At 45.1% G+C, this 14294-nt stretch overlaps 1 protein-coding gene across 1 annotated transcript; it reads left to right on the plus strand.

Annotated features, from left to right (window-relative positions):
- Nucleotides 1–447: 447 nt before the first annotated feature.
- On the plus strand, nt 448–14028 carry LOC119374860 (boophilin-H2). Its single transcript, XM_037645061.1, has 4 exons — nt 448–503; nt 4130–4318; nt 7782–7832; nt 13729–14028. The coding sequence occupies exons 1-4, from the start codon at nt 461–463 to the stop codon at nt 13917–13919; spliced, it is 474 nt and encodes a 157-aa protein (XP_037500989.1). The 5' UTR covers nt 448–460; the 3' UTR covers nt 13920–14028.
- The last annotated feature ends 266 nt before the right edge of the window (nt 14029–14294 follow it).

Below are 14294 nucleotides of genomic sequence, written 5' to 3' on the forward strand. Positions count from 1 at the left end.
TGATATGAATTCGCGCATCTTCGGGACACAATGAAAAGCACACCGAATGAGTGTTCTCAAGGCTCTGTTGCAGACTCCGTTGCAGGATGTTGCGTAACTCAGCCGCGATTGTGCGTTCGAAAGTATTGCACCGAAGATTACAAGACACAGACTATGTCGCTATCAAAGTGAAATGGTCGCACAGGTTTCTGAACTACACTTGTCCGAACAAAGTACGAAGCATCATGCGATGCGTGATTGCACCCGCTTATCGACTTTGCGTCAGCATTCATATCACCGTCCCTACATCGCAGTTCCACTAAACACTTGAATGCGGGTGGACCGTTTATCTCGTGACCTATACTCTCAAAAATCACTCAGTCACGGCGCACGTGCCCGCTAGTCATTGTCTTCATCTGTATAAATGCCAGTGCCTACGTCCAGGCTGTCCAAGTTTGTCACGCTCTGTATTGCAGTCAACATGAAGGCGTTCGTCTTTCTGGCGCTTCTCGGCAGCGCTTACGGTGAGTCCTGAAGAACATTTATCCTATGTTTAGCCACTAAATATACCTGTCACTCGAAGTATACCACTTTAAACCATTAAGAAAAAGAAATGAAGCCAGCCTTCGCAACAACGGTGCCGAGCCTTAAGGAACAACTGGTCTGGGCGGCCCTCCCTGTTTGTCTTTATATTTCTCTCTCTTTCTTTCTTCCTCTCTTTTGCTTTCTTCTATTTCTTTCTATCCATTTCTCTCCTTCTATCTTTTTTCTCTTTCTTGCTCTCTATTTCTCCCTTTGTCTTTTTTTTCTAGCTGCTTTTCTGTGTGTGTTTGCTCGTTCTCCCGGCCATCCAAGTTATTGACTACCACGCCGGACAAATGGGCGCAGGGGGAGGGCGTACTCGGCGCACATGGTCGGGCAGCGAAGCGGAAGATTGAAAAGAGGGGCAAGAGAAAGCGCGCCGGCCGAGTTATTGCGTTGTTGAGTTACCGCACCCGCACTGTCCACGAATGAAAGGGAAGAAAGAAAAAAAAAAAAAGATTTAAAGTCAGAGAAAGATATACAAACACAAAGAAACACGAAATAGAGATAGGAAAAAGAGAGAGAGCAAGCGAAGCCATGCATGGTATAGTATGTCAAGGGGTGGGAAAGGAAAGTGAGGGTGAGAAGGAGAGAAAGGAGGAGGGCAACGCCACCGGATCCTCTGCTTCCTCACTACTCGCACCGATAGTGTAGCTGCCCCAATTTTCTCAGTTAATGTCTCGATGGCAGCTGTTTATATGGGAAGGTTCAGGCCATCAGAATTTGCGGCATGCTTATATTTTTTTTAATGAGAAAAGTTGGCCGTAATTAGACGTACTCACCATCGAATTTTAAGGTCGATATTGGACCTGACCGCACCCGATGCGCAGGAAGCACGGCCGTTATAGTACCTCAGGTCGGAACTCCTCGTGACAAGCACGTGAACAAATTCAAATCAAGGCGCGTCGGAGGAGAATCTGGTCAGGAAGAACGCCAAGTCCTATTAGGCATACAAGTAGACAGCTTGTTCAATGCGTGCGAAGTGTAGTGCATATCTCTTTCTTCATTACACTATAAACATGCGCAGAAAAAAACTGCTTTGCCTGGGTACAAGAAGAAGCACCACCGTCACTTCCCCTGTAGTTTATGTAGTACTGATGAAGAAAAAGTGTATATTGCGTTTTTGTTGCGCAAAGCCCAAAATAAGCTGATAAGCACAAAAAAATTACACGCAAAGGTAAGGCGATCGGCTGGCGGAAATGAGATGACAGGCCGTTTTCCGCGTCGAGAGACTTACCCTACGCGCATTCATTCAAAGTTTCATCACATGTCACTAGTAGATAAGCTCTGACGTAACAGAGTAGACGCGTTTCGTGCACGCTGGGTGCGGTCAGCTTAAATCGAACCTAAGATTTGATGATGAATATTTCAAAATGCGTGCCACTTTCGTCGTTCCTAAAAAGTGGGCATGCCATATATTGGCACGGCCTACAGCTTACCATTACAAAGAAGGGCCCTGAAATCAATAATTAACTAAATTAACGAGTTTTATTTACAGTCACGTCAATGTCACTTCAGCTTTGGCAGAGTATTCCCGCCTGCAGAGTTGTGCGACGACGACAGGATAATCTGTGTTGTCTAAAAGAAAAGAACGTATGCTTTGTGTGGATGCACCACGGTTTCCAAGCAACACTACAGTTGGGCATCGTAGCAACAAGCGACAGATAACTATACAACAGGTTGAGAAACGTGAAGCGAATTTCGATGTCTCCTGACCAGGTTCACACACCACGCTCTCCTTTTCCCTCAATTCTGAAGAAATGCGTTTTTTTACATGTCAGTATCAACGAGGTCAATCGTAATATGGCGAGGACGGGAAAGCAAGGCAGTGGGAAGGCCCAATGAAAACAATGGGGCCAAAAACAAAGTTTTGCGTGTTTTCTGAAATACTCACGAAAGTGAAACGTTAAGGTGTTTAGAGGGGTTTTTACACTACTAGGTTTTGTGATAATTCCCCGGTTATACAGCAGGAACATCGTAGTAAACGGTGCAGGGACGGGACAGAAATAAAGAAGCACATGACACAGTGCTTGTGTCGTATGCGTCACATGAAAGAAGCGCTTCACACGCTTCTTCCTACTTACCCTGGTGTTATGGAAAACTCGCCGAGGTTATATGTACGGGGGCGATATTGCTCCTCCCAAGCAGACCCATTCAAATACTATTGCTTTCCGTACAAAGGTAAAAATACCGCAGGTTCGGTCCCTGCCCGCGGCAAGCTATCTTTTCGTTCACTTTTCTTTCTTCACATTTACATCACATTTACTACTAATAACGTCCCCTATACTTTCCTTCGCATTATTGTCTGTTAGTGCTCATTAATATTGTGTATAACAAAGAAAAGCGAGCCCTTATAAAATTTCCACCTTCCTTCATTCATAGCGAGGGTCTCGTTCTGGCAGACTTGATGCTTTCAGGTAGTATGCGAGGGATTATTGGTCAGCTTCCAGCTCGTAATAAGTTCACATGCTTACGTGACGCCAAACAGGCGGAAAAAGAGTGTTCCACACTCGCCGGCATGGCTACTGGCGGCGCTGACTGACGCTCCCACGTTTCAATACACATATATACCCCATAAAGTGGACGGGGGGATGGCCGCCGCGGTAGCTCAGTTGGTAGAGCATCGGACGCGTTATTCGGAGGTCGCAGGTTCGGTCCCTGTCCGCGGCAAGCTATCTTTTCGTCCACTTCTCTTTCTTCACATTTACATTACATTTACTACGAATAACGTCCCCTATACTTTCCTTGGCGTTATTGTCTGTTAGTGCTCATTATTATTATGTATAACAAGGAAAAGCGAGCCCTTAAAAATTTTCCCTTTCCTTAAAAAATGTAGGCCAATCGTGGTGAGTACGGAAAACTGTGGCACGCCACGGCATATACCTATGTTTTGGTAAAGCAAAATGACTGGACATGTCTTCTTCAAAGCTGGAACTCAGATCAGCGATTTCTCATCGCTTGAAGTCTCCATATTTCGCAGAACTGCCGTCCTGTTTAGACACGTTACAGGCATTTTGTACAACACTACAATTATTGCACTGCATTTATAGATTACAAACAACACTGTGACATATTGTGCGCAACAAAACATTATTTCCTACTCGACAGATGAAGCTCTTCTGGGCAGACAAGTAACGTCAGGCGTCTGTGACAGATTTTATTGATGCACTGCATACGCAATTGTATGCCTGAAACAATCCTTGCCGTAGCGGTCGCACATTTGATAATTTTAGCGGCTTAGCGTGTGGATATGTTCCCCGAACACAATGTAGAGTGTGGTATTTTAGTAATAAACATAAAAGCAATACATTCGGTGCGGTGTCCGCTTCACTAACGACTTTAAAAATGTGTATAATCTGCTGCTTTGTCCAAAGGTTGTGTGTACGTACTCGTAACAACGGATGAACAAGCGTTAACTTCCATTTAGTGGCACCACATGTGATAAAGTGCTATAGCAGCCACATTTTCATCAAAACAGTGCCTCGAATATGCAGCACTTAAAAGAAAGGTGCAAATGTATTTCTGTGAGGCTGCTCACAGAACATTCCGATTACTCTGTTGCTTTCAGCGGCGCAAGATTTCGCGTTGCAATGCATGGCGAAGTCGGAAAGAGGAAGCTGCAACCTCGATCTGCCGAGATGGTGGTACCACTCAGACGCTCAGAGATGCAAACTGTTCTTCTACAGCGGCTGCGGCGGCAACGCGAACCTGTATAAGACGAAGGAACAGTGCGAGAAGACATGCACGAATCTAAAGGGTGAGATAACTATTTGTTCCACGTGTTGTATCATATTCCGGCTAGCCGAGTGTGACTATGTCTCGCAGAATAAGAGATGCTGTTGGTAATAGGCCACAGTAATATCCATTTGCGAGCTCACACTAGGTACAAGAAAATGATAGAAATAAGTAGACAGTGAAAACTCTGCAGGTCTTCGGAAAACGAACGGTATATTACTGTTTTCGTTCTCAATTCCTAATTTCTACGTCAATTTTGGTTTCATAGAACTCTTCCTCAAGCCCTTAGGTGTGATGTCCTGAAACTCGTTACTACAGGCCTGTTACAGTATCTAGTAATGGGAAAAATCATACAAGCTTTATTGAAGGAAAGAGACCGCGGAATCAGGCAACGGTAGAATTCGTTCAGTGTGCTACTTTGCACGGGGGAGTTGCAAGGGGGCGTAAAAGAAGCGATAGAAAAACGCGAACCCAGAGGATTGGCAATTTAAGTGCACTGCGCAGTTCAGCTCCAGATAAGGGCTTACCTCGGGGCTGTGAAAGCTTTACATTTCAACTTCTTGCATAGAACGGAATAAACAAAACAATTAACATTGACATAGAAGCAGGCTATTATACATATTTTGGTGTGGCAATATCCTATGGCGCTGTGCGACATCTTCTACCTTTGCACTGGCTACAAACTGACGTCCTCTCATGTTTAAGACATCAACCCGCATATTTTCTTGAAGAACCTCATGGTGCTTAACGTTCTTTCATAAGAAAAAGAAAAGCGCTTCATTTCGATGCCAAGAACTCTTCTATGACATAGTTGCAAGTGCTCACCAAAACAATATTTAACAAAATGATCGGCCGCTCAGAGTCCAGACTGAATTTGATTCTGCGGCGTCAACTTAGGAGTCACGGGTTCGTGTCCGGCGTAGTCAGTTCTCTTTCCAGTTGGTCGAAATGCAAAGAGCCGTCTGGCAATCACAGTTTCATTGCCGGGGGGGGGGGGGGGGGACACACCGGGCCCCAGCCCCCCACCCCCCGAAAAAATTTTTCCCATGGGACACAGCGCACAAAATGACGCTCGACCCCACTTATCTGCACAGACCCAATGTCGCATCAACTAAGTGACCCCCTCCCCCCCACCCGAAAAAAATTCCTGCCTATGCCACTGGGCCCAGAGCTTTACGTATATAAGTGCCCACACAAGAATTCGGAGCGCCGGACTGGTGGCCGCTCGTCGGCGGAGCGCACCCGCGGAAAAATACAGCCATGGTCTGCGCGTGCGCGGCATCCCTTGCAAGGAAGCCTCGCTCTCTAGTATATCTAGATAGGTGTTGCCTTGCGTTAAAACCCATACTCTTTGTCCCTCGTAGCGCTGCGACAGCACGACAACCCATAGGCCACGGGGCGCTCGCGCACTGTGCAGCGGAATCTCTGAACGCACGCGTAATCCTGTGGCGCGACTTAACTCTCAAATATGAAATTTTAATTAACTCTTAATAATTATCGAACTTACGTGAACTCTTAACTAGTCCTAAAATTGCGTGATGAGTTTTATCATAAATTTGTCATATTGAGTAGTCGTATTACTGTTTGCAATACTTTTAATTATGCGTAATTGCATTCATTTGATTAGTAATACACTTTAGCACGCTTTAATAAACATGCAGTCTGGTGTCCATGTCTTGGTCTTGTTATTTTCTCTAATTTCGTTAAAGTAGTCTTGGTTACTTTGTGCTTAATGAACTGTAGAGGTGTAGTATGCTCATTTATGGTTTTTGCTACTAGAAGTGTTATCGGCGACGGGAGATCGGACGGTGACAATCCGTGGCTAATGAACAGTCAATCATCTCGCTTTCAAAGACACTGATGCTCATTAACGCGAATGCACGCGCGCGCACAGATAGTTCCAGAGCCCCCATCAGCACAGCTCCCCCCCCTCCTTTATTTAACGCTAAAAGGCACCCAACTCTATTCTTTTGGAGATAAGAAACACTTATCTAGATGCCCTGGGGATGGAGGCGAGCTTGCTAGGCATATCACACATGCGCAGATCGTGGTACTACTTTTTCACCGGCGCACTCCACCGACGAGCGTCCACCGCTCCGGCGCTCCGAATTGTTTTGTGGGCACTAGTAGACAACAGAGAATAGCAGATGGGGAAAACTAAACGAGGTCATAAATTTTTCAGTGCTTGTGCTACACAGTCAGCTGCGCAAGTAAAACTTCAGGGTTTCCTTGAAATGTGACTCTTCTATACACCTTTTAAATGAATGGTTTTCCTAAGGTCCACTGTAGGTCATTCAAACTTTTTTGATCACATTAATTTGTTAATTTCTTGTGGTGAGGCGCTAAACAACTTTTCAGTTATATGATCGTGTAAACTGATGTCGTCTAAGAATCTATCGACTGATGAGTTACTCTCTTGCGTTCGTGACGTTTAAAGTGAAAGATGTAGAATATTTAAAATCTCACACTTCGCCCTCTCTCAACGTGAAGAAAAGGGTGTTCGGACACAAGTATTTGAGGTGGATCCATTTTAGAGCGGCACAATTCACACATATTAGTTTGTTTGTATCAAGTTGCTCAATTGTCTACTTGTTCAGCGGTCTTCCTTTGCGCAATGATGCTTGTAAGTGGTCGTGTACGTCGTGCCTCACCAATAGTGAATTTCTTCGCCTATTTTTGTTGCTAACCATCGCGTATTTGTATTTTATACGCCAGTTATAACGTAAAAGCTTTACATCACGGCTAGTGAGTAGCTTGCTAAGGTATTGTTATAACTTCTAGGGTTAAATGTTTACTGAGTTCTTAAGCAACTCATGGTTTACATTGAATAAATCGGTAAACTGAGGGTGGGGTGTTCGAGCCAGCGGTGCGATAAGTGTACTTGTTTTCTGCAAGGCAGGAACTGGTTCCAGCCTTCAAGAAGACAAGTCCACTTGTCGAAACGTCGGTTCGAGCACCCACCCTCTGTTTACGAATTTTTTCATCGCAAGCTTCCATCTTCCATTTCCTGCCGTTTCATGTTTTACCTGTCATGTTTGAGATACCTTCTCCAATTTGCCCCCTGACAAGCTGTTAACTTCTCCACAAAATGAAATGGTGACGACAGCGTTCTGATAGTAATATCACATCACCCCTCTTAGTCCACGTAAAATATTCTCTTTCTCTCTTTCTTCACTCTTCTTTCAATCTGCCCCATCCCTTCCCCCTTTGCAGGGTAGCATACCGGTTATGCCAACCCGGTTAACATCCCTGTCTTTCCTCTCTCCCGGTTTCCCTCCTTTTGTGGCATGAAACATTTAGTGCAAATTAGGCAACATTGATTGGTGCAGCCTGCAAACGTTGAGATCGTTGCAGCCTTCGAATGTTGTCTTGCGTTATAAGTTTATTAATTCATATATCACGGGCAACCTGTCGAAATCGTAATCGTCTCCACACGACCCTAAATGATTGTTTTGTGCGCGTTCTCTTTTTTCCTGAACACACAGCAATCGGGATCGCCCAGCAGAACAGCGAAGTGGTGGATGAATTGCCTGCAGGTAAGCCGGCATGTGGCATTGCAATGATCTGTGTTCATACGTCCTTCTTTATGCTCTAACGGTACTGATTGCAACAATGTTGACTTAAACAATGTACGAAGGGGTGCGATGAGATGAGGAATACCTCTGATGAAAGGCAGGAGATTATAAAATTCGTCGAACGTTTGTTTATAAATGTCGGGCCGCGCACGTGACTGTGGCATGTCTAGCGGCAATCTTTGAATCTGTTGATAACACCAAAAGAGTGATATCTTCGAGAGATGCCTTGTTTTGTAGCTAAAGCACGTGGGAGACTGATTATTATCACGACTCTGGCAGCAGACATCATAAGATGACTAGAGCTTCAGTTGCGGCAGTAAATGAGGAAATTCAATTAGTTAGCTTGTTAAGTAATGGAGGCAGGCGGTCGGTTGAAACGTGAAAATGGGAGTACTTTCCGCAAAAAAAATTCGTTGGCGATTTGAGATTTCCAGAAAGCGGAGGCCGGTAATTTTAGCAGAATGAAATAATCTGGCCAATTTCTCCGGTGAAGTCAAAATCGAAACGTGGATGAACGTATTGCAATAAGGTATAGAGGTGGGCGAGTTGGAATTGATGTCGCCTTCTCTTTTTGTTTCATTAAACCTTCATTTCTTAGACAGCGCTCGTACTGTGTCCTTCCTTTCTTGTGTTCCGTCTTGTTTGCGCCGGCTTTTTAGAAAATGTGGATGAACGCTACGACCATAAGCTGCCGAGACGTCCAGAATGAGCGAGGGTCGTTGCGTCAGCCACTCATTGACTTCACTTCGTGGCGTCAGGGGTGCGCTTGCGCACGCAGTGAGCGCGAACGTTAGCGAACGCAGAAGAACACCACAGCACTCATGGTCGTGAACACTGCGGTCATTCTTGACGCCACCTAGTCGCGCTGATCTGCGTCTCGGTTTCCGTTTCTCCGATGAATTTGGTGAAATATCGTTACTCCGCAATAATTATTAGAGGCCGATTTCTCCTAAATCTGAAAGCGCGAATGGGTCGTCAACAGGAAACACATCCCTTCCCCAATTTGACCCGAGCGCCTGTCGATACTAATTAAAGTTTAGTTAATTTAGTTTCTGTAATTACTGCTGCTGTTGATGCCTGTTGGGAAAATCCTGGAGGAAACCAGAACAACCGCATTCAATGGTCAAGTTCCAGCCCCCGACTGCAGGCTGTCGTCCCGGCGATCTTGCTTGCTTGGTTGCTTGCTTGCTTGAACATTCATTCTTGGCTCCTTCCCACTACGGGGTATTGGCTATGAAACCCTCTGTTAATATAAGAGGAAATTTTCTGAATTGAGACAAAGGAAGATAAAAAATCCGGCAGATCCCACGCACGGTGAGAATCGATGTAATGCGAAGCAGCCAGCAAAGAGCTGCATACATCGCTTTGTTTATATTTGAGCCAAATGAAATCATTCATGCCATGGCATCCAGTTCACCATATATCGCATGTTTGCCATGCACGCGTGCATTTACAATGTGGTATATACCATGCCAATGAAACGTATATTCTGGTATATACACTGCATGACCGGTCAATTATGTTCATCACGCACTCCTGTCATGCCATACCAATTTTGGTATATATCCAGTTATCTAAACGGCCGGAAGCGCACCATAACAGTGGCATGTAAATCATGCCGTAAATAATATGCATATCATTATTTTCAAGTTACACCTGTCATATATGTTTGTCATACAGTCACGTTGCGCAATACCAATTTTGGTGTAACTCAAGCGAGCGAAACGGCCGCGAGCGCATCATCAGCTTGGCATGTAAATCATGTCGCAGATGACTTGCCTGTCACGATTTTCATGTTACCACCTCTCATTTACGTTCGTCATACAGGCGCGTCGCGCAATATCAATTTTGGCGTATATCAAGCTAGTGAAACGTCCGCGAATGCACCATGAGCGTGGCATGTAAATCATGACATGCATGTCATGGTTTTCATGTTACACGCTGTTATTCATGTTCTTGATAGTCACATCGCGCAATACCAATTTTGGTGCATATCAATCTAGCGAAACGGCCGCGAGCGCACCATGAGTGTGCCATGTAAATCATGTCGTACATGACACGCATTTCATGATTTTCATGTTACCACCTCTAATTTACGTTCGTGATACAGTCGCGTCGCGCAATACCAATTTTGGTGTATTTCAAGCCAGCGAAACGGCCGCGAATGCACCATGAGCGTGGCATGTAAATCATGACATACATGACATGCATGTCATAGTTTTTATGTTATCACCTGTTATTCATGTTCTTCATACAGTCACATCGCGCAATACCAATTTTGGTGTATATCAACCTAGCGAAACGGCCGCGAGTGCGTCATGAGCGTGGCATGTAAATCATGACGTGCATGACACGCGTGTCATGATTTTCATGTTACCACGTGTCAGTTATGTTCGTCATGTCGAAATGTCTCGTCATACCAGTTTTCGTATACATCCATTCATTTAAACGGCCGCGAGCGCCCCGAGACCATGTCATGTAAATCATGCCGCACATGACATGCGTGTCATGATTTGCACGTTAGGACCTGTCATTATGTTCGCCATGAACTTTTGGCACGTCATACCAGTTTCGGTATATATGAAACTAACGGAAAGGCCGCAAGAGCCATAAGGCCATGGAATGTAAATCATGCTGTCCATGACATGCATGTCAAGATTTTCATGTTATGAACTGTCATTTATGTTCGTAATACGGTCATGTTATTCCATACCAATTTTGGTATACATCCGAATAACGGAACCGCCAGGAGAGCACAAAGTCGTAGGCGGCTAGATAGATAGATAGATAGATAGATAGATAGATAGATAGATAGATAGATAGATAGATAGATAGATAGATAGATAGATAGATAGATAGATAGATAGATAGATAGATACGCTCAAACTCGCAGAAGTTCGCTAAGAAATACTTCGCATTTAAAACATCTGTCGCCTATGGTATAAACGCAGATTGAAAAAATGACTAGTTCATGTAGCCATAAAAATAAGCAATAATATATTTATATGGAATACAATAAACTAGCGAGAGAAATTCCGAAGTACATAATATAACTGAAAATATTTAAAGCAACGAAGTCTTCTTGTGTCACCATGAAAATTGCATACGGCTAAGCAAGCGTTCCTGATGCTGCAGCCCAGTGAAGGCGCTCCAAAGGAAAATTTATTCATTTTTTCAATAAAATTTCGAGATGAATTGTTTTGTAAATGGTAAAAAGACGGCAGGTAAGTCAAAATGATCAATGTTTTCAGGCTCTTGACAGTAACAGCATAGATGAGATGATACCAAACCAGATCTATGTAAATAAAACTTAAGTTGTGGTATAGACCCTTTTCGAAAAAGGGCGCCCCTAGCGCCGCGCACGCAAACTACAGTCTGCCGCCATTGTGAGGGCACCGCAGCAGACGACGCAGGCTTCGGCAACGTGCCAGTGCGTCACATTTCAGCACCACCGAATCGTGAACTGTCATCAACGTTTTTCGTAGAGACGGCGTGCTGCAATGGTGCAGACGTGCTGCGTTAACATGTGCCACCAGCGAGGATATCGCGACGAGAACAGCGATAAGGTACGCGATAAAACAACAAACGCACGTGCTCTCTCTCCGTACGTGATGTAAAACGAACGTGCGGAAGGACGCCGTTTTGTAAACGCGCTACAGAAACAGACGTGCTTATTTCACAGCGCCATGTGTAGCCTTGCTTTTACGAATGAATATTCTTCTCCCTAGTGCCTGCATGCGGTGAATTGCGATAGATTGTTTGTGCATAAATACCGCGAGGGTTCGTAAGGCTAGCCAGAAAAATAAAAATTAAGTTGCGTACCGTTCATTTAGTAGCGACAGTACTCGCATATCGTAAGCCACGTGTCAACATTTTTTAGTACATACAAACAGGGGCGTAGGCACAAATTTTTTTCGGGGGGGGGGGGGGGCACCACCTTGATCTGAAGTGGGGGCCGGGAAGGCAGATGTGGTCGAGTGTCATTTTGTGTTCTGTGTACCCATGGCAAAAAAAATATCGGGGGGGGGGGGGGGGGCACGTGCCTGGTGTGCCCCAAGGGGGGCATGGGCTCGGTGTGCCCCCCCCCCCCCCCCCTGGCTACGCCACTGCATACAAATATACCCAACGCGTGGCGTCCGGAAAATAGTTGCGTGGTGTGGCTTGCGGTAGACAGAACTTTCACCAGTTGCGGTCGCATAGTTCCGCGACAGTGACGTCCTTCCTTTCCTTCGGTGAGAAGTTTGTAGTTTGCAGCTTCAGCGAACCTTTTTTCCCGGTCCGGGCGCGCACGCGAGTTGGCTGTGGTCACGGTCCCGCAACCGCGGCAGTCGAGCCAAACTGCTCGTCCAACCCGTTGAAGGGTACAAAATGTTGCTCACTGTGCATTAGAAGCACCTCAGAAAGACCAACAGAGAGTACTAAGAGCTCGTTCAAGCACGCAAACGGTGAGATTTCAGCGGATGACACAGAGAACTAGCCGCCAACACAAACATCACAGCACTCACGCATTTGACGGCTCGCTTTCCATGCCCTCACGATGGCGCTGGCTATCCCACAATCCTTTGCGAAGCGAAACTGACGAAAAGCCCACCGTCAGGTGGCGTATTTATGAAAAGGGTCTATACGTCATCGAAATTTTGTAATAGACATTGCCAACTTGTGACTGGGATGCTATTTATTGTCTCAAGCATTAAAAAAAGACCACATTCTCGAATTGGTACTTTCATTTTTGTGGCATCTTAGAGTCAGGAACATTTACGGAATCTAGACTCAGTAGTAAAAGCTGTATAAGACTCAAAGACATTACCGTAGTATCTAGCGACCACCGTGCAGGAGTATCAGACATCTTAATTTTGAAATACGCCAAGGATACCTGATACCCATACGAACCGGCCTGTACGCAACTATTTAGGGGTTGACGATGGGAAAGCATTCAGAACAACACACTCCGACGGACAAGACGTACTGCGAGACGTACATTGAGACAGCGAATCAGTTTTAATGTAAAACTGCCGTATATTCTCCTGCATGTTTTCGAAGGCCTAAAAAAATTACTAAGGCCTCTGCTTCGAATCTGGGAGTATAATACCCCGGTGACACTGGCAAATTTCGTGTCATTTTGAGCGAGTGCACTTACGGCCCCAGAATGTCACTTTGGCGGCGCGCTGCTACACGAGAAAGGGAAGTGTACTTTGGAAATGATGTTAATGGCGATGGGTCATTTAGTAGCACAACAGTTGTTTGTTATTTTAGGCAATGGTTTTTAAGCAATATTGTGTTACAGCTATAAACAGCCCTTAAAACAGACTTTACGTACAAACGCGGCGACTGCGGCCATTGCACGGCGTGTGCTGGCATGCCCCTGGCGGTCGTGGCTGTGAACTGCGTGAGAGCGAGAATAGCAGTGTAGCTTTTTTGTGGTATAGTTTGTTTTAATGCATAAGAATATTCCTAATAACGAAAACGATTGTTAAAAAATGCTATGAACGCGACTCTAGATAATACCTTATTTATTCTCGAGCCACTGTACCGAGGCTAGACACTCCGTCGCAACGAAGTGAGTTCGGCGGACGCACTCACCGGCAAGTGCGCTGTGCAGCGAGTGTCGCTAAGACTTCCCGTGTGACAGCGTGCGAATGACACTAGCGGCGAAGTGCACTCCCTCAAAGTGCACTTAAGTTGCCCCGTGTGAGAGGGGTATAATCAGGGAGGCGCAGTGTGTATGACCACAATAAAGCCTCTGATAAAATTCCCGCTCTCTTCACACATGAATGCATCCGACAACAATTAGCACAAAACAGACACATATGGTGCAACGGTGGACTTACAACTGCTTAATCATCCAACATGCATGCAGGGATACTGCACGAAGTGTGCCTTCGTCCGCCGCACCGTGGACCATGTCTGGGAAGCTTGGAGAGATTCTACTACGACAACGATAATGGAACATGCAAACCTTTTGTGTACGGAGGCTGCGGCAGCAACGGGAACAACTTTGAGACAAAATTCGATTGCATGAAAACTTGCAACGAGCGTCTCTCACCCTAGAGAGTGCCACATATTTTCCCACAGAAGTGGAGAACTTAATTTTTATGTCTTGAAATAAATTTGGATTCAAAGGGTAATTTCGTCATGTCGGTACGTTAAACTTGTACAATGCTGGATAAAAGAATAACTTCATGTTTGTATATTGCGTTTGGATTTTTAAAATTACAAAATATATCATCATTATGATGGACGCCAAAATGCTGGATTCGTGAACGCAACTGACACAGTTGTCAAAAGACGGGCAATGTGAACTGGAATGTGGTCCTTATAGATCGTCGTCGTCCCGAAACTCGTTCAGTGACGTACAGAAATATATAAATTGAGCAGTACCTCTGCGATTGCAAGTCACTTTTTGCGAACAAGGATAAAGCATTG

Source organism: Rhipicephalus sanguineus, chromosome 11, assembly GCF_013339695.2.
Source record: "Rhipicephalus sanguineus isolate Rsan-2018 chromosome 11, BIME_Rsan_1.4, whole genome shotgun sequence".
Taxonomy (NCBI): Eukaryota; Metazoa; Arthropoda; class Arachnida; order Ixodida; family Ixodidae; genus Rhipicephalus; species Rhipicephalus sanguineus.

What these genes read in the sequence shown, in the direction of transcription:
- LOC119374860 (XM_037645061.1), top strand. Translation starts at nt 461, where the DNA reads ATGAAGGCGTTCGTCTTTCTGGCGCTTCTCGGCAGCGCTTACG. An exon ending in GCTTCTCGGCAGCGCTTACG is followed by an intron (nt 504 to 4,129) that starts GTGAGTCCTGAA and finishes TGTTGCTTTCAG; the next exon opens with CGGCGCAAGATTTCGCGTTG. An exon ending in GACATGCACGAATCTAAAGG is followed by an intron (nt 4,319 to 7,781) that starts GTGAGATAACTA and finishes CTGAACACACAG; the next exon opens with CAATCGGGATCGCCCAGCAG.